At 42.4% G+C, this 22061-nt stretch overlaps 1 protein-coding gene across 1 annotated transcript in view; it reads right to left on the reverse strand.

Annotated features, from left to right (window-relative positions):
• The window catches only part of HABP4 (hyaluronan binding protein 4), a 34341-nt gene extending 21294 nt beyond the window's left edge, over window positions 1–13047 (reverse strand). Inside the window, exons 1-2 of the mRNA XM_056134878.1 lie at window positions 12563–13047; window positions 6589–6751 (exon numbers count right to left, since the gene is read on the reverse strand). Of these exons, the coding sequence (XP_055990853.1) occupies window positions 6589–6751; window positions 12563–12932 (533 nt within the window). The 5' untranslated portion in view covers window positions 12933–13047. The remainder of the gene's footprint in view (window positions 1–6588; window positions 6752–12562) is intronic.
• Between the last annotated feature and the right edge of the window lie 9014 nt (window positions 13048–22061).

The following is a 22061-nucleotide window of genomic DNA, read 5'->3' on the forward strand; positions in this document are numbered from 1 at the left end:
GATAGGGAATAGATTATCTTTTAAGATAAACAATATTCTATAGTGCTCTCCAAAAAGTATGTCTAGGTATCAAAGAACAGGAGAGTGATACCATTTTTCATTGTTAATATCAAATTTTATTATATTCAAGTCTGCACAAGTGTTATGAGAAATGCTTTCAGAGATTACTAGAGATAGAGCAAACTGACAGGTTACAAGGATAATGATGTATCTAGGCCCACAGCCCCACTGCCACTCCTCGAGGCCTCACTTGGTTTTCATACTACATGTGTCCTCAACCTTGCACCCAAGCACAGACTGGATCTCAATTTGAATACAAGACATTTAGCTAAGAATCCACTGCTTTTGACTAATTGGGATTCCCATTTCTAAAACTCCATCTAGGAAAGTCACAACATATATAAAAGGCTTATCACTGGGTAATATTTATTTGTTAGCCACAACAAACAAAAAAAACCACTGAAAGCTGAACAAAGGTCCAACACTCATGGCAATAGTTATAATATATCCAAAACAAAATATCAGGATAGAACTATTACAAATACTTATGAAACATTCTTAATGATGAGAAAAACTTGTTGAGTAGAAAATAAGAAATATAAAGCACTTGGTGCATATAAACTATCATCTTAGCATATAAGAATATCTGCATAATGAAAATCAGCTAGTACTAATTTTCTCTATAATTTTATGCATTTTCTAAATTGTCTAAAGTGATTATAACTTATGTATATACTGTTTTGTTTTTGCTTGTTTTGGGTCCATACCCACTAGTGCTCAGGGCTTACTCTGGACTCCACCCTCAGGAAAGCCCGATGGGGCGTGGGGAGACATATTTGGTGCTGGAGATTGAACCCAGGTTGACAAGAACCATACTATCTTTCCAGCCCCTATAACTTATTTTTACTTAAGATATTTTAATATCAATAGAAGAGTATTTTTTAAGAAATCAAGAAAAATATTTTCTTAATAGCACAACATTTATTTAAAAAATTCATGTACTTGAATGTAAAAATCTCTAACATGACACACTGATGAGGACACAAGACTACTTCTGTAGTATTCTGGGCAAAGCGCAAAACCTCTTTCCACGAGGAAACACCAAACTAAAATCATAAGCTGTGCTATAAAATGACTGTTCCATACTTTTCAAAAGAATGTAAACTTCATAAAAGATAAAGACTAAGGAACTAAACCAAATTAAAAGTGACAAATGTCACAAAAGACTACATACAGAACCAGAATATTTTCCTTTTGCACAAAATTAATTGAGTAGTCTGTAGACCTTTTACCAATATTAATGAGTCTGGTAATGAGCCCATAATTTTAGGGATGTTTTTAAAAATTTTAGGAATAAAAAGACATTTCTAGAAAGAGACAGACAAAAATGCCTACTGGGATGGAGGGGAGTAGAGGGAGGGAAATTGGGAAAATTGGTGGTATTTCAGTGATTCAATTTTTTAAAAAAAGACATTCCTGCACTCTTCTCTCAAATGAATAAAAAAGGATGAGAAAAGAAGTGGTAGGAGAGAGGAGAAGAAAAGGGAGGAATGGGGGGGAGAAAGGAAGAGTTTGAAAAAGTAAATGTGCTCAAAAATGTTAACATTTAGGGTATATGGAAATTCTCTGTATTTTCCAACTTTTCTGAAAATCTACAAATAGAGGAGGGAAATCCTCTCATATTCTGTATCCAGCTATACATACTTATGAGACTTTAACATCTTTAATGAGCCTCTTTTCAAGTGAACATATAATGACCTATTTTATTATTTTATAAGACTGACAATATTAAAAATAAGTAACAAATCTGCTTTTGAGATAAAATTCCCTAATTTCCATTGAATATATCCTTGAATATATTCACAGAAATGCTTAAAGATACAAGCAGTTCTGTGACAGAAGGGCTTTCTGTAAAGCAAGCAGAATGACAGCTATAAAAAAGTTGAAGCAATCGCACACATAAAGCAGAATGGAGCTTTTCTAAAATCTCTGTCCTCCAATATGGCAGATATGCTATCTCAGTGTTTTGGATGTATGCATTCTAGGATGAGAATGCCACACTCATCACCTGCTCCACTCTCTCAGATGATTTTGGGGGTGTGGGGTGGGAGGAGGGTATTTTAATAGACTCTAGAATTACTGATTTACAAAGCCATGATTTTGTTTTCGTTTTTTTTTTTTCTAAATTTTTATTAGTGAAACACCATGAGGTAGTTGTACACTTACAAATTTTTGTGCTTGGGTTTCAGTTATACAATGATCGAATACCCATCCCTCCACCAGTGACCATTCTCCACTACCACCAGTCCCAGTATCCCTCCCACCCCCAATCCCCCCATCCCACCCTACCTCTGTGGCAGGGCATTCCCTTTTGTTATCTCTCTCCTTTTGAGTGCTGTGGTTTGTAAAAGAGACATTGAGTAGCAATCTTGTTGGGTCTATAGTCTACTCACATCACGCATTTCCCATCCTGAGAGGAACCTCCCAACACCCTTTATTTGGTGCTCCCTTCTCTATCTGAGCTGCCCTTTCCCCCTAGCATGTGCGGCTGTCCTCAAAGCCATGGAGTAATCCTCCTGGTACTTATCTTGGCTATTCTTGGGTGTTAGTCTCTTATTTTGTTACTTTTATGTTCTCCAGATGAATGCAATATTTCTATGCATGTCCCTTTCTTTCTGACTCATTTCGCTTAGCATGATATTTTCCATGTAGTACCACTTGTATATGAATTTCAGGACTTCATCTTTTCTAACAGCTGCATAGTACTCCATTGTGTAGATGTGCCAAAGTTTCTTTAACCAGTCATCTGTTCTCGGGCACTCAGGTTTTTTCCAGATTCTAGCTATTGTAAAGAGTGCTACAATGAACAAACAAGTGCAGATATCACTTCGACTATACATTTTTGCCTCTCTGGGATATATTCCCAGGAGTGGTATTGCTGGGTCAAATGAGAGATCAATTCCTAATTTTTTGAGGATCGTCCATACTGTTTTCCAAAAGGGCTGAATCAGTCGGCATTCCCACCAGCAGTGAAGGAGAGTCCCTTTCTCGCGACATCCGCGCCAACACTGGTTGCTTTTGGTCTTTTGGATGTGGGCCAGTCTGTGTGGTGTGAAATGATATCTCATTATGGTTTTGATTTGCATCTGCCTGATGATTAATTATGTAGAGAATTTTCTCATGTGCCTTTTAGCCATTGGAATTTCTTCTTTGAGAAAGTTTCTGTTCATTTCGTCACCCCGTTTTTTGATGGGGTTGGTTGTTTTCTTCTTGTGGAGGTCAACCAGTATTTTGTATATCCTTGATATCAACCCCTTGTCGGATGTGTATTCGGAGAATATCCTTTCCCATTCTGTAGACTTTCTTTGTATTTTGGTCACTGTTTCTTTTGAGGTGCAGAAGCTTCTTAGTTTAAGATAGTCCCCTTTGTCTATCTCTGTTTTCATTTGCTTGGCCAGTGGCGTGACATCTTTGAAGATACCATTAGCTTCAATGTCATAGAGGGTGTTGCCAACTTTGCTTTCAATGTACCTTATGGCATCCGGTCTGATGTTGAGGTCTTTAATCCATTTTGATCTTACTTTTGTACTTGGTGTTAGGGACAGATCTGAGCCCACTTTTTTGCATGTAGCTGTCTGGTTTTGCCAGCACAATTTGTTAAAGAGGCTTTCCTTGCTCCACTTCACATTTCTTGCCCCCTTATTGAAGATTAGATGATCATATGTTTGGGGGGAGATGTCAGTATATTCGACCATGTTTCATTGGTCTGCAGCTCTGCCTTTGTTCCAGTACCTTGCTGTTTTAATTATTACTGCTTTATAGTAGAGTTTGAAGTTAGGGAAGTTGATTCCTCCCATTTTCTTTTTCCCATCAAAAGTCTTCCCAAAAACAAAAGCCCAGGTCCAAATGGATTCACTAGCGAATTTTTCCAAACATTTAAAGAGGACCTGCTGCCAGTCCTTCTCAAGCTCTTTCAGGAAATTGAAAAAACGGAAACTCTCCCAAACAGTTTCTATGAAGCCCATATCTCTCTAATACCAAAAGGAAACAAAGATATCACGAGAAAAGAAAACTACAGGCCGATATCCCTGATGAACACAGATGCGAAGATTCTCAACAAAATACTAGCAAATAGAATTCAACAACTCATCAAAAAGATCATACACCATGACCAAGTAGGATTCATCCCGGGGATGCAAGGCTGGCTTAACACTAGGAAATCAATCAACATAATCCACCACATCAACAAAAGAAAAGATAAAAATCATATGATCATATCAATAGATGCAGAGAAAGCATTTGACAAGATCCAGCACCCATTTATGATGAAAACCCTAGCCAAAATGGAGATAAAGGGGACTTTTCTCAATATAGTTAAAGCCATCTACCACAAGCCTACAGCAAGCATCGTCCTCAATGGCGAAAAACTGAGAGCCTTCCCTCTAAGATCAGGGACGAGACAAGGATGCCCACTCTTTCCACTGCTGTTTAATGTAGTACTGGAAGTGCTTGTAATAGCGATTAGGGAAGAAAAATTTATTAAGGGCATCCAGGTAGAAAAGGAAGAAATCAAGTTCTCACTATTGGCAGATGATATGATACTATACTTAGAGAACCCTAAAAACTCTACCAAGAAACTCCTAGAAACAATAGACTTGTATAGTAAAGTTGCAGGCTATAAAATCAATACCCAAAAGTCCATGGCTTTCCTATATGCAAATAGTGAAAGAAAAGAAAGTGTCATGAAGAAAACAATCCCATTCACAATTGTGCCCCAGAAAATCAAGTACCTAGGAATCAGCTTAACTAAGGAAGTAAAGGACCTGTACAAAGAAAACTACAAAACGCTACTTCAGGAAATAAAAGAGGACTCGAGGAAATGGAAAAATATCCCCTGTTCATGGATCGGGAGAAATAACATTGTCAAAATGGCAATAGTTCCCAAAGCACTGTACAAATTCAATGCGATCCCTATTAGGATACCCATGACATTCTTCAAAGAAATGGAGCAAACACTCCTAAAATTTGTATGGAACAATAAGCTCCCACGAATAGCTAAAGCAAAGCCATGTTTTTTGGTTAAGACTTGTAGCCTGGAGCTGGAGAGCTAGTTCAAAGTGCTGACTTGCAAGTTCTGATTTCTCTGGTACCACATCCCTTCCCCCAAGTACTGCCATTCCTAACAGCACCAGATCTTTTTTTTTTTTTTCTTTTTGGGTCACACCTGGCGATACACAGGGGTTGCTCCTGGTTCATGCACTCAGGTATTACTACTCTGGGTGGTGCTCAGGGGACCATATGGGATGCTGGGAATCAAACCCAGGTTGACCGTGTGCAAGGCAAATGCCCTACCTGCTGTAACAGCCCCAGATCTGCACGCCCAGGCATCGAGTACTCCAGATAACTGAGCTAGGCCTAATAACAGAAGAAGTAGCCCCTGCTTGGCAGTCTATTGTCCGCACACTCCAAAAACAAAAATAATTTGTAGCCAAGGGGCCCAGGGATATGACTCAGTGGTAGATCACTTGACCCTGCATATTCTGAGGCCCCAGGTTCAATTCCCAGCACTGGTGAAACAAAAACAAATAAAAATCTTGTAGCAAGGATCTAAATGGAATTAGTAACAAAGAAGTTTAGCTTTGGGGAATAATGAGCCCCTTGACACTACTACACTATTCTAGTCTTCCTTAGAAATGTTTACTTTTTTCTTGACACGTGAATCACAAATTTTTTAAATTCAGTATGATGTTCATGGAGGTTCAATATACTGGGCAATGACTTTAGGCAGTAAAATCATTCCTGTTATTGCCAAACACAATCCACACAGAATTGCTCCTATGTGTAGGTGGACATGGAAAGGTCATCTCATAATCTGCTGTCACATGAAAGTGATGTCAGGCTGCACCAACTAGAGAACATCTACCAGGCGACAGCACTTTCTAGAGAAAGTACAGGAGCTAGAAACTGGTTACAATCTACATTATCTTTTACTCAAAGCTCATTATGGCAGCCTATTTACCATAAGACTAGGAATGCAGTCAAATGTATTGATACTCTAAGTTGTGCTAAATCAAAAAACATAAATTATGGGGCTGGAGCAATAGCACAGGGGTGGGGCATTTGCCTTGCATGCGGCCGACCTGGGTTCGATTCCCAGCATTCTATATGGTCCCTTGAGCACCGCCAGGAGTAATTCCTGAGTGCAGAGCCAGGAGTAACACCTGTGCATTGCCAGGTGTGACCCAAAAAACAGAAAAACAAACCAAAAAAAACAAAAAAAAAACATAAATTATATCCCTAGCCCTAATTTAAAAACAATCAGTCAAACATATAATTATTTTATGAATGGTCTTCAATAGTTATTAATAAATACTTCCATTTTCACTGGTCAATCATTTCCTGAGTGAAGACTTAAGGTTATTGCTAAGATAACTGGCAGATCACTCACTTTACCCAGGGTTGATTTACTACTTAAATTGATGACATGTTCTTATGAATGGTACCATGAAAAAGTTGAAAAGGCTAGTAGATTACTGAAAAGCCTCTGATTCCCATGCTTTCTAGCAGAAACTTTCCATACATACATACTTTTCATTTGTAAACTTCTCTGGTGTGAAGTCTGCCTGCCTCTCAGTTTCATAGGGTCGATATTCTCTGTATGATCTCCGCTCTGCTCTGTCAAGAGCTACCTCTGTTCCCCGGCTGTCATTCCATCCCTGTGACTCTCCTCTTCTAGGAGTTCGCTTCTGGCCTGTCAGGGAAAAGTCAAAAGGGAAAGTTAGAACACAGGGTCCATTACTTTTAAAATTTCATTTTTCTAAGCACCAATGTCATAAAAAATGCATAGTCTGGGACAGTTTCAGAGGGGAAAAAAGTTGATATATCTACTGCTCACAGTCAATTACTTTCTTTTTAGGCCACACTTGGCTGTGCCCTGGGCTTACTCCTGGGTTTGCATTCAGGGATCACTCCTGACCTGTGGGGCAGGTTGAAGAAAGGAAGTGTGTGCATGCTACCTGAGCCCATTATGTTGCTGCATGTGGTACCTGAGCACAAGTATCTCCTGCAGCTATATGTGGAGCCAGGGATCAAACCCAGGAAAGCTGCACGCAAAGCAAGTGCCCTACTTGCTATGCTATCTCTCAGGCCCCTCATTACTTTTTAATAAACCTTTAAGTACTATAAAATCACATTTTCCCTCATGTCCTAAAAAGAATAAGTGACTTTTAATTACAGGATCTCGAAATTACTGTGCAAATATGGATATACATATTTTTGCTAAACAACATTTCACAATAGCTTTATCAAAAATGGCAGCTAAACTCCATCCAGAGGAGAATACATTTTCTATTCAGATCGTATTTTTTAGAAAACCTACTGAGGACAAACTTGCAGGCTATCGAATGTAGCCTGCCCACAGGGCAGAGTCTGGCAAACTCCCCATGGCGTACCAAATATGCCAAATACCAGTAACAATGATGGGTCTCATTCTCCTAAAGAGCCGTGAATATAATCTCAGGGCTAGGATGAAAGAGACGTTACTGGGGCCTGCTCGAGGCAATCGACGATTAACAGGATGATGAAATGAAAATGACTGAGGTATATTTTTGACTACTAGAGTTTTTATCATTAAAAAGCTTGCATTGATGTATCTTTTTCAAGTGGAAAAGGCTTCCTGCTCTTTGATGAAATGTATATATTTGTGGTCATGCTTCATATGAGGCTAAAGGGACACTGGCACTAGTATTAGGGTCAGTCAATGAATGCTTGAAGGAGGCATCTCCTGCCCAGCAGTGGGCGAGCACTCAGCAGACACATGCACGGGGTGTATACAAATACAGGTCACTTCAGTCTTTTCTTTCTCTCGTCACCTTATATTAATTCCTTTGTTTTAATGCTTTAAAATTTAAGCAAAGTCAACGTTTGAAGGCATATCAGGCACATCTAGAAATATCAGAAATATCTCGTGAATATCAGGTGAAAAAATGTCTCTTTTTTACATGTTCCATAAATGTCTTATCATTTCTCAGCATATATTTAAGAATTTCATCTCAAATAATCTTAAAATTTCTATTTTAGTGGTTGTAATAATTCTTGGTATAAACCTTTACATTGGTTGGTTGTAAGATTATAAATTATTAAGTGAATATTAATAAATATATCTTTTAAAATTATTGAATCTCTCCTTAGATACAAGACTTGAGTATATTTTTATATGTTTTAATTTTCCTACTTCTTACTTTCTAAAATAAACTTTATAAACTGGTCACCCATAAGTATTAACATGGTTCTCATGTAACCCACAAAAATGTGTTTTTTAAATATGACTGGCAAGCTCCCCGTGACGTATTCGATATGCCAAACACAGTAACAACAAAGTCTCCAATGGAGATGTTACTGGGCCCGCTCGAGCAAATCGATGATCAACGGGAGGGCCTTTACATTTACCTTTATATAAAAGAACTATCTTAATATCCTATAACCTAGAACTGTTTATGTACAATCTGCATCTTGTACTGGTCACAATCTGAGCCCATGACATGTTAAGGATATAGGAGAATTTTTATTTTTTATTTCTTTTATTTTTTTAAAATTAATTTATTTATTGAATCACTGTGAGAAAAGTTACAAAGTTTTCAGGTTTAAGTATCCGTCACACAATGATCAAACACCCATCCTTTCACCAGTGCATATTTTCCACCACCAAGAACCCCAATATGCCCCCCATCCCACCTCTCCCGATGCCTGAGGCAGATGATTTCCACTTAACTCTCTCTCTACTTTGATTACATTATTTTGACAAAAGATGCACCATTATTACTTGGAATTTCCCCCCAACAATCAGACCTGCTGAAAAGGGACTGTGAAATAATTTGTTTTCTATTGCTGGTTATGAAGACCATATGATGTCTTGGTTGCTATTGCGGCCACGCGATTTTGGATTTCTGATATTTTACTAATTAAGTCTGGAGGGATTTCTGCCAAAAGCCGTATAGTTATGAGATTGGTTTGTGTGCCTCTGGGGCCATGGCCGTGACAGAGAGCCACTCGTGGGGGGGCAACTCTCTATAGAAAAAATTTTTTATCATAGAGTATTAGAGTGCTTTGCTTTTTTTGGGGGGGGGTCACATCCAGCGATGCGCAGGGGTTAATCCTGGTTCTGCATTCCAGAATTACCCGTGGCGGTGCTCTGGGGACCATATGGGATGCTGGGAATCGAACCCGGGTTGGCCGCGTGCAAGGCAAACGCCCTACCCACTGTGCTATTATTGCTCCAGCCCCTAGAGTGCTTTGCTTTTATTGAGAAACAAAACTAATACTCATGCCCTATTCAGTATGCAATGTCAGATTCAAGGGCACATATATTACTAATGGAGATCAAATATCAAAGCAGCATTTAAAGTATAAGGTAGAAAATGCTAGTATAAAAGTTAATTATCTCACATGCTGAAAACTAGAACTGTCATTGTTAAAGTTACCAACAGTCAAAATATTTTCAATACTTTTCCCTCAATGTAAGATGTTAAATTACAATTTCAAATTGCCTATTTACATCATATAATTTTAATTACTATGACTTTCAAAAAAAATTTTTTTTTGCCACCCCCAGCAGTGCTCAGGCTTTACTCCTCCTGGTCATGCTGAAGGGATCATATATGGTGCTAGGGATCAAAACTAGTCGGCCATGTGTAAGGCAAGTGCCTTACCTGCTGTTATTATCTCTCTGATCCAACCCTATAATTTAAAAACAAAAATAAAAAACCCTAGGATCTACACTTAACTATATAAAATTTTAGGAACTTACCACACCTTCTGCTTCCTCAAGGTTATTTCTTAAATGTTATTAGGATTCACCATTCAAAACTTAAATAATATTTGCTGCATGCTTAAAATTATACTTTATCTTAAAAAGCCTCTTTAAAAGTTCCCCTGTAAAAATGGAAAACCATTAAATATAACCAATTCCTTATCAAGATATTAATATGCTGCAATTTATTTCCCCACCAAAACCCCAAAACAAGGGTACCAGTTTTCTCCCACAATTAACTACTGAGCTCAAGAATGCAAGCACAGGGGCTGGAAAGATAGGATGGGTAGGGAGCTTGCCTTGTATGAGGTCAATTTAGTTTTGATCCCGCATGGCATCCCAGATGGTCCCAAGTGCTTCCAGGGACTCTGAACAGTCAGGAGAAGCCTGGAACACCACTTGGTGTGGCCCCCAAACCAAAATAACATTAATAAAAGAATGCAACTCCAGTGAGACATGGAGGCAGTTTTGCAAGCTTGAGGCAGCAAGTTCAATCCCCGTGCTGCTGCATGATGGTACCAAGCACTATCAGCAACTATCTGATTGCACCTGTGAGCCGAGACTGGAAGAGATTTCTGTCTGTACTGAAGATTGCTCTGTGCAAGCACTGAAACTAAAGGGCATAACTTCAGTGAGCATCACAACACAAAGATGTTGAAACAATGTGGCCAGCGTTGGCACATGTGTGAACAACTAAGAGTTCAATCCAAAAGCATCACAAACAAGTACATACACAGTCCAGGTTACAGCAGCATCAACAGAACAGGCAGAGGGTACTTGAAAAATATAGCTCTGAAGAGATAGAAAAAGCAAAAGTGAAACAGCCTCTGAGGATTTCAGGATTAAGTTCCAGAAAAAGGCTCACTCAAGGTAATTAAAAATGGACACAAATATTTTTTAAAAGCTAATATTTCCATGGGAAATACTATGACTTCCATATACTTTGAGTTGTTTCTATTATCAAAAACATGCCTTTGACTTCTCTATACTAAGCCTTTATTTTTAATTCTAATTAAAATGTTTGAGTTTAAGGAGTCCTTGTCCTTAAACGCAAACATTTTAATTGTCAAGTTGTAAAAAGCTTCAAAGAGGAACTCTCACACCTATTACAGATAAATTTAGTTCAAAAAGGACATAAGTAAAAATCAATGAGTGGTTTGTTCCTGAAATACATGAAGAAAGAACTAAAATGATAACATTAAAAGGCAGATTGCCGATGGTAAACAATTGAGATAAACGCTAAACCTTTAATTGGGTTACAATGTTAAGTGAAACCAAAAAGGTGTAACCTGGTTTGCATCTAAATTTGGGGGAGAAGAGAGTTTTGCACATTTATGTATATAAATATAACATGTTAATGGCAACTTTAAGATTTCCGTTTTCATTTTTGTGAAATTTAAAAAAACTTCTGGCCACACCTTCCGGTGTTCAGGGGTTACGCCTGGCTCTACACGGGCTCAAGGGACCATATGGAATCGAATCTGGGTGGGCCATGTACCCGCTGTACTATCACTCCACCTCAAAATGTTTTAATTTCTAAATCTGAAAATTTATTCCATTTTAAATAATCAAATGGTTAAAAAACAATACATCGAGCATGGATCTAAATGAAGTACGATCATATTCTAAGGCAATGTTTCTCAATAGGTGCCCATGTTGTCCCACGTGCAGCTCCGGGATAGCCCGAGAGGGTCACAAGAAGAACGCAACATCACAAGAAAAAAGGCTGAGAAAATCTGTTCTAACGCACGAGAATAAGTATTTTCGTGTATTAGGAAAGCAAAGGGAACGCTTAGCTTTCCTCAATTCTTATTGGCCTAACGAGGGAATCTGGAGACAGTCAACCGCATTTTCGTTTTCAACGTCTATTGCTATTAGAAAGACTTAATCTACCAATTCTCGAGTGCAACTCTCGACCGAGACTTTCTCAGGCAGCGGGAAACCACTTGCAAGGATCTAAGTCCAACGCTGGTGCGTGGTGCGCTCGCGGCCAGGGCGGGGCTAGTCGCATCACGCAGTGCACAGGCACAGTGAACCGCATCACCCACGGAGTCCGCGGCCCCCTCGGCCCTGCGCATCAGGGTCTCGGCACGGGGCGGAGGACCCGCGGGCGGGTGTGGCCGAACCGGGCGGGGGGGGAAGGGGTGTGTCCAGGGCGCGCTCCCCAGGGACCCCAGCCTAAAAGCTGCAGAGGCTGCCGAGCCCCCACGGCGCAGGCCCTTCCTTTCTCCCACTCGCTCCTCCTTCCTTCCGCAGACTTAGTTCTGGGGGGCCTGGGCGGGCACAGATACCCCAGCCAGACTGGGCTTGGGAGGCACGACGCGGCCGCCCGAGTCCCCGCCGTCCCTCCGCCAGTCAAGCAAGACCCTTCAACTTGGCAGGGTGTCCGGGCTCGAGGACTCCTCCCAGGAGCCTGCACCCCTAGGAGCAGCGCGGGGCAGGGCGTGGCACCAGGACCTGCCCGTGAGCTCCGCGCTCTGGCCCGCCGGACGTCCGAGGGGGCCCCGACTCCGCGCTCCGACGGCCGAGGACGCCCCCGACCCCGCGCTCCGACGGCCCAGGGGACTCGACCCCGCACTCCGACGGCCGAGGGCGCCCCCGACCCCGCGCTCCGACGGCCCAGGGGACCTCGACCCCGCGCTCCGACGGCCGAAGGGGGCCCCGATCCCGCGCTCCGACGGCCGAAGGGGGCCCCGACCCCGCGCCCGGCCGGCCGCCGGGGTGACCCCAGTGACCCGCTCCCCGAGCGCGTACCGGGCGGCTGCGCGCCGCTCCCGGGGCTGTCGGGCTGCGGCGCGGGGGCCGGGAGACTCTTGCGCTCCTTCTGGGACTCGCGCCGGCCGCCGCCCGGCCCAGCCCTGGGGCCCGACGCCCCGGCCGGGCTCTTGCCGCCGCGGGGCCCGGGCCCGGCCGCCGCCGCCGCCGCCGCCGCCGCCGCCTCGTCGCGTCTCCGGCGCTGCAGCTGCTGCTGGCGCTGGCGCTCGGCCTCGCGCAGGATGTCGAACGGGTCCGACTCGTCGTCCAGGAGCTGGTGGAAGCGGTTGGCCACGACGCAGCCGAAGCTCTCCTGCATCGCGGCGCCGGCCGCAGCCGCGGCCACGGGGCTCGCCAGAGCGCCCTTCATGTCGCCGCGGCCACTGCGGGCCCGCCGCGGGCAGCCACGCGAGCGACTCAGCGGGGCCCGCGGCGAGGACCCATCCCGCCGCGGCCGCAGCCCTCCCTCGCCCGCCCCGCCCGGCCCGCCCGGCGCCCGCCCAACGCCCGCCGCCGCCCGCCGGCCGCCGCCCGACAGCCAATCAGCGCGGCTCGGCCCGCCTTCTCCTCGCGCCAGCTGGACGGGAAGCCCAATCAGCGCCTCGCTTCTGTCACGTCACGCGACTCTCGGCCCCGCCCTCGGACTCGGAGGGGCGGAGCTACGGGAGGAGCTGGGTCGAGTGGTCCAGGCTGCTCCGGCGTGCACCCGGGTGGTCGCGGTGCTGGCAGGTGTGCAGTTCGCCTTCGTTTTCCTCCACTCTTCTTGGAGTTTCCCCATTCCTCACCCATTCAGCAGCTCTGTGTTGAGCACGCACTGGTCGCTGGCGGTGTGTCGTGGAGGATGCTAGCTCCGCATCTTCGTGTATTTAGGCTGGCGACTAGGGAAGTAGCAGGGAGGAAAGTAGAGCACTCTACCCGTCCACAGCAAAGGCAGTTGAATAATTAGGAGGCATGAAAAGGCCTGCCTGCCCTGGTCAGTGACGGTTAAACGGAAACCTTCGGGATGAGAGGACCAGAAGCAACAGAGGAAGGGTTTAGGTGGCGTGATGCGCAGCCCATTCCAACTCAAACGTCTGTAACTCCATTGCGGAGAGCAGGGAAGGTCTAGTTTGGGGTTTCGTGCCAGGAGTAGTAAGAAACAGATTTCAAGCTGAAATTTGTTTTTGAAACGGCTGCTAGATCGCTCCGGGGTAGGAAGTGCGGGACTGAGGGGGAGTCCGAGTGGATGCGGGGAAACCGAGCCGAATTCAAGCTGAGTAGATGCTAGTGGCTTGAATGAGGACAGCAACGGACCACACACTCGATTCAATAGCCAATTTAAAGATTTAATCTACAGGCTTTGACGATACTTTACATGGGGCGATGAAGAAAGCAAGAAAAATATGATGTCGCCTATCATGAGATTTCTCATACATGTTGAGATGTGTTTTCCTTTTGAGAGAATTCAGGTGAGACCTTGAGTTCACAGAGCACTGTGTGCTTTTTATCCCTAGCATCAGTGCTAATCCTGAATTCCCCCCAGACTTTCTTTTCCCTCTTATGTTTCCCCAGAACCGATGCTTCATTGGCACATCTGTTGTCTCTTTGCCTGAAATTTGATTGATGTTTTTTTTTTGTTTTCTTTTTGGGTCACACCCGGAGTTGCACAGGGGTTACTCCTGACTCATGCACTCATGAATTACTCCTGGTGGTGCTTGGGGATCATATGGGATGCTGGGAATGGAACCTGCATGAGCTGCATGCAAGGCAAATGCCCTACCCGCTGTGCTATTGCTCCAGCCCCCTGATTGATCTTTAATCACCCTTGATCTCAGATGTTAAATCATTGTACTTCCACACTCTGGCAGGACACATCAAAGGGAAATCTTTGGGAGGATTTCTAAGAAATTTTAGCTTATACTTTAGAAAGAATTAGAAAGGCACTTGCCATCTTCTTTTCCTGTTTTTCCATCCTTGTTTTTCGGAGGACATAGTTACTACACTTTGTTATGACAAGGATGGCAGGCAGAGACTGGGGTCACAGATCCTTAAGACTGAACTGCTGACGACCCACTCAGAAAACTCTCTACCTCAGATTTATTGTTAGATAGCAAATCCATTATTATCTGCACTACTCATATTTATTTCTTTCATTTAAAAGCATTGTCAGAGTCTTATTTGGGTGGGTTATTCCCAGCTTTAATGGCTTGTGAAGAACTCTTAAAATACAAAAGAAACCCTTTGTTTTGTGTTTTACTTGTCTGATTGTCATTCATGAGTCGAATAGGGCTGGCTGTGTCTTGTTTTCTTATTCCAGTTGACATTCCCTGTGCTTCTGGGGAGCCATATAGTAGGTTCTCCATAAGTATTTGTTAAGTAACTGAAGATCTTTAAAATATGGAGTTATTTCCTTGGGGTTAGTAGAGAGTAATGATAAAACATATATGTGGAAAGGGGTCTTGAGCAATAGGACAGCAGATAGGGTGCAACTTGGGTTCAATCCTTGACACCACATATGACTTCCTGAGCCCCTCCAGGAGTGATCCCTTAATGCAGAACCAGGAGTAAGCTAGAAGCAGCACCTACTATGGGCCAAAAATCAAAAGAAAAAAATGTGTATGTGTTTAAGGGGGGGATGCACCCAAATTTTTGTTTAATGGTCCTAGAGTGTGAATCTTGGACCTCAGGCATGTGGAGCATGCACTCTTACAGTTAAGCCCATTCCAGGCCTCAGAAGTATATATGTATATGTATATATATGTATATGTATATGTATATATGTATATGTATGTATACATATACATATATATATGTTCCATGATATATATATGGGGGGAAGATGAGGTGGATATTCTGAGGACTCACTCCTGGCTCTGTGCTCAGGGGTCACGCCTCACAGTGTTCAGGAGATTGAATTGAGGACAGATATTTAAAGAGAAGCTTGTAAGGCCAGGGATTTGACTTCATGGTTCAGTGTATGCCTCCCATTCTTGGCACTGTGAACATGAGAGAGAGAGAGAGAGAGAACCAAACTTGTACCTGAATGTTCATAACATGGGCTGGAGCAATAGCACAGCGGGTAGGGCATTTGCCTTGCATGCAGCCAACATGGCCGACCCGAGTTCAATTCCTCCGCCCCTCTTGGAGAGTCCAGCAAGCTACTGAGAGTATCTCGCCCACACGGCAAAGCCTGGCAAGCCACCTGTGTCATATTTGATATGCCAAACACAGTAACAATTGTCGTAATGGAGACGTTACTGGGCCCGCTCAAGCAAATCAATGAACAACGGGAGGACAGTGACAGTTCATAACATACATTATCAAGAGATAGAAATAACTAAATGTACACTAGTTGATAAATGGATAACAAAAATGTAATGCGGTGACTATAAAAAGAAATGAAGATAGATACCTGCTACAAAAGGAATCAAAAACATTATACTGGGGCTGGAGAGATAGCACAGCGGGTAGGGCATTTGTCTTGCGTGCGGCCAACACAGGTTTGATTCCCAGCATCCCATATGGTCCCCTGAGCACCTCCAGGAGTAACTCCTAAGTGCAGAGCCAGGAGTAACCCCTGGGCATTGCCAGGTGTGACCCAAGAGTAAAAAAAAAAAATTATACTAAGTGGAAGATGCTAGACATTTAAAAAATCACATATTGTATTATTCCATGTATATGAAATATGCAAAATAGGAAATAGGTCGAGGCAGAAAGCAGATTAGTGGCTGCCAGGGGAAAGAGGATAGAAAGGACTGCCTCATGAACAGGAGGCTGTCTTTTAGAGATAAAGCCTTTCTGTAAGTAGGTAGTGGCTCACAAAATTTAAGTGTACTAAGTATCACTGAATTTTTACAGTTTTAAATAGTTAAAATAGAAAATATCAGGTGTATTTTGACCACCACTCTGTTTTTAAAGTATTGATTTTGAACTTAGACCATGATCTAATTCAGATCAGCTGAATCCTGGTCTGCTGGTCATTAATTTTTAACCAGGTTTCTTTGCCTCAATTTTCTCATATATAAAATAGAGAGAATAATGGTTCCTTCATCCAAAAGTTATTGTGAGGATTAGGCAAAATAATACATGTAGTGTTCAGCACTGGGTCTAACAAAAGACATTTAAAAAGTAATTATCAACATTAATAGTTTCTTTATCACCAGCATTTTGAATCGGGTTTAAGAGTAAAGTCATAACCAGATCTCATCGCTATGAGATGAATGAAATATCAAAGATTCTTCATGCACCAGATTCACTTCATGCACCAGAAATCATACTTTAAGAACTACCTTAAGCCAAACTTGTCTCTTGGGTTTTTAGACTTGCTGTCACCAAGCCATGGCACAAAAAATCATTAGCATTTGTGAGAAAGGCCTATGCTTTTTTTTTTTTCTACTGAATATCCGGAGATATTGTTAGACCCAGTGCTGAACACTACGTGCATTATTTTTTTCTTCCAATGGAACAAACTATGACCAATTCTTTCTCTCTTTTTTTAAAAAATATTTTTTTATTTTATTGAATCACTGTGAGATAGAGTTACAAGCTTTCATGTTTGAATTACAATCACACAATGATCAAACACTCTTTCTCCACCAGTGCACATTCCCCACCACCAGTATCCCCAGTACACCCCCTACCCCTTTTCCACCTTCCCACTGCCTACATGGCAGAGAATATTCCCCATACTCTCTACTTTATGACATTATGGTTTGTAATACAGATACTGAGAGGTTATCATGTTTGGTCCTTTATCTACTTTCAGCACACATCTCCCATCCCGACCGATTCCTTCAACCATCTTTTTCTTAGCGATCCCTTCTCTATCCCAGCTGCCTTCTCCCCTCTGCTCATGAGGCAGGCTTTCAACCATGGGTCAATCTCCCTGGCCCTCGTATCTACTGTCCTTGGGTGTTGGTCTCATGTTATGTTATGTTATTTTTTACTCCACAAATGAGTGCAGTCCTTCTATATCTGTCCCTCTCTTTCTGACTCATTTCATTTAGCATGATACTCTCCATGTCTATTCACTTGAAAACACATTTCATGACTTTATCTCTCCTAACAGCTGCATAGTATTCCATCGTGTAGATGTACCAAAGTTTCTTTAACCAATCATCTGTTCTCGGGCACTTAGCTTGTTTCCAGATTTTGGCTATTGTGAACAATGCGGCAATGAACATAGGAACAGATGACTATGACCAATTCTCAATTCTCAAAGCATACTCAAGAGCATGCCATCCTAAATTCCAAGTAAAAGCTACCTAAAATGGCTGCATATCTATCCTGATTATTTTAGGCTTAAGAAAACCTTTAGAGCCTCTGAAATCTCTATGTGTAAATTAAATGTCAAAGTGTAGTCTCTATATGGCATTAACAAGCTGTCTTGTAAGGCTGTTGATTTGTAGAATAGAATATTTGTAGAATTTACTGATGGTAGCTAATTAAGAAATCTCATTTTCCCCTTTGAACTTTTATTTGCTGGGAGATTGCATCTTTAAATTGCAAGGATTATTTACAACATTGTGTTTAATGTCACCGTTTAACAGACTGATCTAGTAGTCCAAGATATATGAAACAATCTTTAGTAATTGTAAGCAACAACAAGAAACCCCAATAACAACAATGCATATTATATATTATTGAAAATAAAACACACCGCTATAAATAAAAGCAATGATGTGTGGTTGCTGAATATGGAAGGAACAAATCCTTCCATAACAATTATTTATTGCCATCTATGTAAACATAATGAAAATTTAGCTGCATATAAAATATAAATCTCTTGAGCTACATAGTATCCGAATACCTCTAGGAATAATAAACTAAAATATAGGCAAACCTCAGAGATAGTGTGGGTTCAGCTTTAGACCACTATAATAAAGCCAATATCCCTATAAAGTCAGGTGCATATTTTTATTTCCTGGTGTATATAAAATTTGTTTGTACCATACTAGTAATCTGCGCACTAGTATTGTTTTTAAAATATATACTTTAATTAAAAATTATTTGATTTTTGACCACACCTGATGATACTCAGGGGTTACTCTTAGCTCTACACTCAGGGATCACTCCTGGCAGTGCTCGGGGGACCATTTAAGATGCCAGAGATCCAACCTGGGTCAGCAGTGCACAAAGCAAATGCACTATCCACTATACTATCACTCGGCCCAGAGTCTAAAGTGTTTTGGGGGAAGGGCACACCCGGCAGTGCTCAGGGCTTACTCCTCCTGTGCTGAGGGATCATTCCTGATGGGCTCAGGGGCCATATGGGGGTTCCAGGGATTGTACCCAGGTCAGCGTGTGCAAGCAAATGCCCTACCCACTGAACTATCCTTCTGGCTCTTTAAAAAATGAATTTTTGCTAAACCATGCTACCACATTTGACTAGTTCTAATCAACACGTGGAGGATCTTGTCTTGACATTGTCTGCTAACTGGTCCGGATTTCATTGCTGAAGGCTGGGCCATCTGTGGCAATTTCTTAACATATGAATAATGAAGTTTGCTGCATCAATGCATTTTCACAAAATATTTCTCTGTAGTAATAATGTTATTTGGTATCATTTTGCCTACAGAACTTCTTTTTTTAATTTTTAAATTTTGTTTTCATAAAGTTGTCTATAATAATTGATTACGTTCAATATTTCAACGCCAATCCCACAACCATTACACCTTCCCACCACCATTGTTTCAAAGTTCCCCACCACCACTCAAGTCTGCCCCACAGGCTGATGCTAGATAATTTATTTTGTATTGCTTGTTATGAATAGCATAAGATGTCCATAAGGGTTTATCTCACAGTGATTCAACAGAAAAAAAAGAAAAAGTAGTCTAATCCCATCAAGAGCCAAGACCCAGAGACTATAAAACCCAGCTCCTGGAAGAGAACAGCGCAGTCTCCTGCCTCCATGACTGGCTGTCCTCATCAGGGCCCCTTGGAGGAGGGTGGGTTGAGTTTCCCTCCCCACCCCAAGCAGAGTCCCGGCAGCTGAAGACCTCCGGTTCCAGCCACAGCCATGCTTTAAGGCCACTCTCCACACGAGCCTCACGCATGAAGGAACTGGCCGAGGAACCCAGGTGTGTGGGCCTTGGGACATAGATCTCCAAGCCTGTTCAGATTGGGACTGGGGCCTCCTCCACCCAGATCCCCCATCCTCCAGTATATAGGCGTTACACCCACCAACTGCCCCTGGCGCTGTGTAATCCCATCAACGGCCAAGACCCAGAGACTATAAAACCCTGCTCCTGGAAGTGTGCAGCTGCATTTGCGGCCACACAACATCTTATCTAGTTCTTAGTCTGGAGAACCTGGCAGGCTACCTAGAGTATCCTGCCTACATGGCCGAGTATGGCAAACTCCCCTTGGCATATTCAATAAGCCAAAAACCAGTAACAATTATGGGTCACATTCTCCTGACCCTGAAAGAGCCTCAAATATGGCACTTTTTAAAATCTCAGGGATAGGATGAAGGAGACATTATTGGGGCCTGCTCGAGGCAATCAATACAGTGATACAGTATGAGATACAGCGCAGCCGCTTTTGTGGCCGTGTACTCTTAGGATTCTAAAAATTTAAATAATTGGGATCCGGAGCCATCCCTGCAGCAAGCTGCTCAGTTCCACGATTCATTTGTGAGTCTCTGGATCATGGCCATTAATGCTCTTAAAATGGCATCTGGAAGCAATTCATGAGCATGACAGCCAGGACACTGGGAGGAGTGGAAGATGGGAAGGGATGGCCCAGTCCCAATCCCTTAAGACCTAGTGTTTTCAGTCACTGGTCCTGCATATCTGAGTTTTTCAGCAGTTTTAGTCTGTTGCATGGGGAGCCCAGGATAAGCCTGTGAAGATCAGCAATGAGGGCGGAAAGGATTGGGTTCTGGAAGTTTGCAGCTTCCAGGGTTCGTCTGCTGCCACCTGTTCCCTTCTGAGGTGCCCCTGGGATATCAACCTGGTACATGGTCCCTGCAGTGAGCTGCTCAATTCCAAGATTCATTTGTGAGTCTCCTGCCCACAGAACTTTTTTTTATAAATTGAAGTTAATTCTTTCAAGCCTTGCACTGCTTTATTATCTACATTTATGTAATATTATAAATCCCACTGCCACTTAATAATATTCATGCATTTTTTGAAGGCATAAGATATGTAGAATCACTGCAAGGAGCCATTTTCTTTGCTTAACTTTGAGGAAAAAATCCTTTAAATATGCTAGGTTTTATTCTGATATTATAGCAATTTAATATCTGGAGCTGGAGCGATAGCACAGCAGGTATGGCATTTGCCTTGCACGCAGCCAACCCAGGTTTGATTCCTCTGTCCCTCTTGGAGAGCCCCGCAAGCTAATGAGAGTACCCTGCCCTCAGGGCAGAGCCTGGCAAGTTCCCCAAGTCATATTAGATACACCAAAATAGTAATAACAAGTCTCACAATGGAAACATTACTGGTGCCTGCTCCAGCAAATCGATGAACAATGGGAGGACAATGCTACGGTGCTACTGTAAACCACAGTGAAGACTTTTTAAAAAGCATCTCTCATAGAAGCAGACTGGTTTATGGAAGTAAACCCCTGGATGGGGACATTGATGAAAGAAAATGTACACTGATAAAGGGATTGGTATTGAAACATTGTATTTCTGAGACCCAATCATGAATAACTTTGTAATTTCATGGTGACTGAAAGGTTTTTTTTTTTTTTTTTTTTTTTTTTTTTTTTTGCTTTTTGGGTCACTCCTGGCGATGCACAGGGGTTATTCCTGGGTCTGCACTCAGGAGTTTCTCCTGGTGGTGCTCAGGGGACCATATGGGATGCTGGGAACCGAACCCGGGTCAGCTGCGTGCAAGGCAAACACCCTTCCCGCTGTGCTATCTCTCCAGTCCCTAAAAGTTTTTTTTTTAGAAAGATAAGTGACAAGTTAGAAAATTGTATTGATAGATTTTATCAAAATCTCGGAATAGAAATTGAGTGGCTGACAGTGTGTCATATTTTTTTACCAGGAATCTAAAAGAACCAGATTCTATAGTAGCACTGTTCTGTGATCACATAAACAATGACAAACAACAACGTGAATAAGGAATATCTAGATCAGGGATAAATCACTGTTGTATTGGATCTTTTTCTCAGCCCTGCTACCCTGGTTTTCTTCTGAATCAAGTTCCTTTTTATCAGTTCTCTTTCGACATGGTCCCCAGGTTGCATGTTTAATGACTTAAATTTGTAAGACTAGAAAAAAAAGAGGATTTTACTGGCACACAAATCCTAGAACTGAATCACTGGCCTGTCTTGGATTATGTGTACACCTTCAGACCTTTTTGTACACTTTAGTATAGGATGTTTAATTTTCTAATCATCTAGGTGTAGGATATTGAGGACAAGCTGGAGTCGTAGTAAAGTTAGAACCTTGCATATATGGACTGGGTAGAGAGGGGTGGCTATTCAAAAAAAATAAGATTTCAAATACCAGTAGGTGGGAAAAGATTCCAGAATGATAGCACTGTCCTGTAGCTTTGTCCTCCTGCTG

This window comes from Sorex fumeus, unplaced genomic scaffold (assembly GCF_029834395.1).
Source record: "Sorex fumeus unplaced genomic scaffold, SorFum_2.1 ptg000109l, whole genome shotgun sequence".
Classification (NCBI taxonomy): Eukaryota; Metazoa; Chordata; class Mammalia; order Eulipotyphla; family Soricidae; genus Sorex; species Sorex fumeus.